This window comes from Rhincodon typus, chromosome 16, assembly GCF_021869965.1.
Source record: "Rhincodon typus isolate 14 chromosome 16, sRhiTyp1.1, whole genome shotgun sequence".
In the NCBI taxonomy this organism is placed as follows: domain Eukaryota; kingdom Metazoa; phylum Chordata; class Chondrichthyes; order Orectolobiformes; family Rhincodontidae; genus Rhincodon; species Rhincodon typus.
This window is the reverse complement of record NC_063347.1, coordinates 14,299,084-14,300,301: the sequence shown is the minus strand read 5'-3', so window position 1 is coordinate 14,300,301 and position 1,218 is coordinate 14,299,084. Positions and strand designations below refer to the sequence as shown.

The 1,218-nt window shown below is 46.3% G+C and overlaps 1 protein-coding gene across 1 annotated transcript in view; it reads left to right on the top strand.

Moving 5' to 3' along the window:
- The first annotated feature begins 935 nt into the window (after positions 1-935).
- tma7 (translation machinery associated 7 homolog) overlaps positions 936-1,218 on the top strand; it is an 8,064-nt gene continuing 7,781 nt past the window's right edge. Inside the window, exon 1 of the mRNA XM_020536047.2 lies at positions 936-1,051. Within this exon, the coding sequence (XP_020391636.1) occupies positions 1,036-1,051 (16 nt within the window). The 5' untranslated portion in view covers positions 936-1,035. The remainder of the gene's footprint in view (positions 1,052-1,218) is intronic.

Sequence of the window (1,218 nt, the reverse complement as noted above, 5' to 3'; positions counted from 1 at the left end):
GATCTCTGTAATTCAATAACACTAATCCACTGTTATGTTGCAAATCTTCCAAATCTCCTCCATCAGATCATTCAAACATCTCTGTTACCATAAATGAAACCTAGTGTTTCAAGATAAACAACATACAGTGCTTATATTGTGCCTTTAACATTGTTAAAGGGGTGATGGCCGAGTGGTATTATTGTAAAGTTATTAATCCAGAAATTCAGGTAAAATTCTGGGGAAAACCATTGCCTGCAAGTTCCTCTCTATACTATACACAATCCTGACTGGGAATTATGTCACTGTTCCTTCACTACAGCTGAGCCAAAATCCTGAAACTCCTCTCCTAACGGTACTGTGGGTATGTGTTCTGAGGAAGGGTCACCGACCCGAAATGCAAACTCCGATTTTTCTTCACAGATGCTGCCAGACCTGCTGAGTTTTTTCCAGCAACTTCCGTTTTTGTTAATATTCCAGGGACCTGAGTTTGAATCCTGCCATGGCAGACGGAGAAATTTGAATTTCTTTTAAAATCTGGATGATGACCATAAAAATGATTGACAGGAAATCCTTATCTAGTTCAATAATGTCCTTTGGGGATGGTAACTTTACCTCGTCTGGCTTAAACGTAACTCCAGATGCACAGGGATATTGTTGAGTTTTAACTGCCCTCTGGACAATTAGGGAGGGTCAATAAATGTGACACCCATAGCCTGCAAATGAATTTTTTTTTAAATCCATGGTGCTTCACGCAGCGTTTTATCAAACAAGTTTGTCATTGAGCAAGATATTAAGGAAGATGGCCAGGAGCTTAACCAAAGAGATGGCGGCTGCTGAAAGCCAAAATTGCTCAGGGACCCAGACTTCAGGTGAGCAATGGGATCACCTGGGAGGGAGAGCCACCTGGTCACAGCCTCGGTCAATAGCAGCTGCAGCGTCGGCAGGTGGCGCTGCGCTCGGTCACGTGGTTTGGTGAGGACTGGAACAGGCGGGTGCAAGAGGCGCCTATTTCTCGGGTCCTGCTGCAGCGGAGAGAGTGAAGGAGGGGGCAAGATGTCCGGCCGGGAAGGTGAGGGTTAGTGATCGGGCTGAGGGAGGAAAGGAATCGGACCGGACTTCTCTTGGCTGTCTCCCCTGCGGTTGAGCCTTTTTTCTGGGAGATCTCACATGGTGCTCTGTCTGTGAAAAAGGAGTTGCCCATTCAATCAGTTCTTTACTCCCCTCCCCCCCCCCTCC